Source organism: Octopus bimaculoides, chromosome 2 (genome assembly GCF_001194135.2).
Source record: "Octopus bimaculoides isolate UCB-OBI-ISO-001 chromosome 2, ASM119413v2, whole genome shotgun sequence".
Lineage (NCBI taxonomy): Eukaryota > Metazoa > Mollusca > Cephalopoda > Octopoda > Octopodidae > Octopus > Octopus bimaculoides.
In genome coordinates this window covers 52,050,778-52,052,642 of record NC_068982.1, presented here as the reverse complement: position 1 = coordinate 52,052,642, position 1,865 = coordinate 52,050,778, and the positions used below count along the sequence as shown (strand labels likewise).

At 29.6% G+C, this 1,865-nt stretch overlaps 1 protein-coding gene across 1 annotated transcript in view; it reads left to right on the top strand.

Moving 5' to 3' along the window:
- The window catches only part of LOC106867402 (RAD50-interacting protein 1), a 43,130-nt gene extending 41,545 nt beyond the window's left edge, over positions 1–1,585 (top strand). The window contains exon 15 of the mRNA XM_014912264.2: positions 1,465–1,585. Within this exon, the coding sequence (XP_014767750.1) occupies positions 1,465–1,585 (121 nt within the window). The remainder of the gene's footprint in view (positions 1–1,464) is intronic.
- The last annotated feature ends 280 nt before the right edge of the window (positions 1,586–1,865 follow it).

Sequence of the window (1,865 nt, the reverse complement as noted above, 5' to 3'; positions counted from 1 at the left end):
GTCAAAATAGGAAGTGCGTGTAAGGGGAGACAAATCTTTTTAGTTGGAGTTATGAACTCTTTTTCAACAGGAAGTTTATGTCTGTTCCTAGAGAAATAAGAACAAATATAAACTTCCTGTTGAAAAAGAGTTCATAACTCCAACTAAAAAGATTTGTCTCCCCTATACACACACTTCCTGCTTAACACAAACTTTTAGCCCCTTTTCTCTTTTTTTAAACCTAACACAACTCTCAATTCTCGTGCATCCTTATTTTTCCAGCCATTATATACATGAATTACCATTGAACTTTAAAAGCTCAAAGACAATATAATGTATTGGTATATTTATTTTTTTATATATTATTTTCTTCATTTTGTACTTCTTTGTAAAAAACATTTTCATTCTCCCTCTTCTTGAAAATTTGCTATGCAATGAAAGCCGGTTAGAAATCTTTATTAAAATATGCTTCCAGTTTAGCATTCTGCCTTATTATTATTTTTCATTTTCCTATTATTTCTCCATGTGCGGTTAACACAACCCCACTATTTACTGATTTATATATATATATATATATAAACACACACATAATACATAAACAGAGCCTGAAAGATAGCTATAAGATACATGGTGTATTTTATAAATATGCCTGTTCAAGTAGCATAAAAGCTCTTTCGGTTGTGTATTTAATTTGACACACACACACATAACTTAGTGTAAGAGATTGTTTCCCAATTACACAACTGCTATATGTAGCATTATTACAAAAACATCAAAATATCTCCCTATAGCTCTGAATAATATTGGTACTTATTTTATTGCTGTTCAAATGATGAAATGCTATGCTATTTCTGATAAGAAATAAACTTCAAGCTGTAAAATCCAGTGTCACCACAACTCATTCATTGAGCTGCTTTTCTATTCTATTAAAATTATTTTTTTTTTAAAGTGCTTTTGCTTAAAACAGAGGTTTCCAACAGAGTTATCATGACACCCCAGGGTGTAACCGATAGCAGTATTCTACTTCACTTTGAAATGTCATGAGCTTTTAAATTCAAATAATAAAATTAAGAAAAAAATGTCAGTCTATATTCCAAAACTGGAAAATAGAGAGTGAGAAAACAGCACTAAGGGCACAACAGGTTTTCTCTATTAGAATAAAACAAAGGTGTCACATACCTTAAGCATACAGAGATAGGGTGATGGGATGATAGAAATGTTGGAAACCACTCGTTTAAAACAGAGAAAAAAAATTTCATGTAATGTCAGAGATGCCGTATTTTATTTTAGAAAACTTTGCTTTGAAAACAAAATTTTGAAAAATTGCTTTATTGGAATTCCACCATCATAAACTTATTATTGTTGGATAATAATTTAATATATTTCCGAATAATAAATGGTTTTTCTGGTTATTACTTTTTTTTTTTTTTTTTTTTTTTTTTTTGCAAAGCTTTCTTACTGATCTCTTGACAATTAATATTCTAGAAGCATCACACCATCTATGAATGCCTCATGCTACTTTTTAATACTGTTTGCCGAACTTAAAACTAGCATTGTACCAAAATTGTTAGAACTGATACAGCATGTTTTCAATGCTAAAATCTAAAAATATAATCATAAAACATCATTTGTTAAACCATGCAAAAGTCAACAATCATTTTATTCTGTTCATAAACAACAGAAACAAACTGTTAACTTAAAGAGATAAAGTTTTCTTCAGTTTGGTACTGACAAATGAATTCCAACTGAAAGATACTTATACATTGATACATTGTTCTTTAAGTAACCATGCTGCTTTTTAAAGACCAGCATAAAGCCAACAATTTTATAATATCTCATTACAAGGAATTAATATTCCGTCAGTATGCCTAGATTAGTGGAAGGCT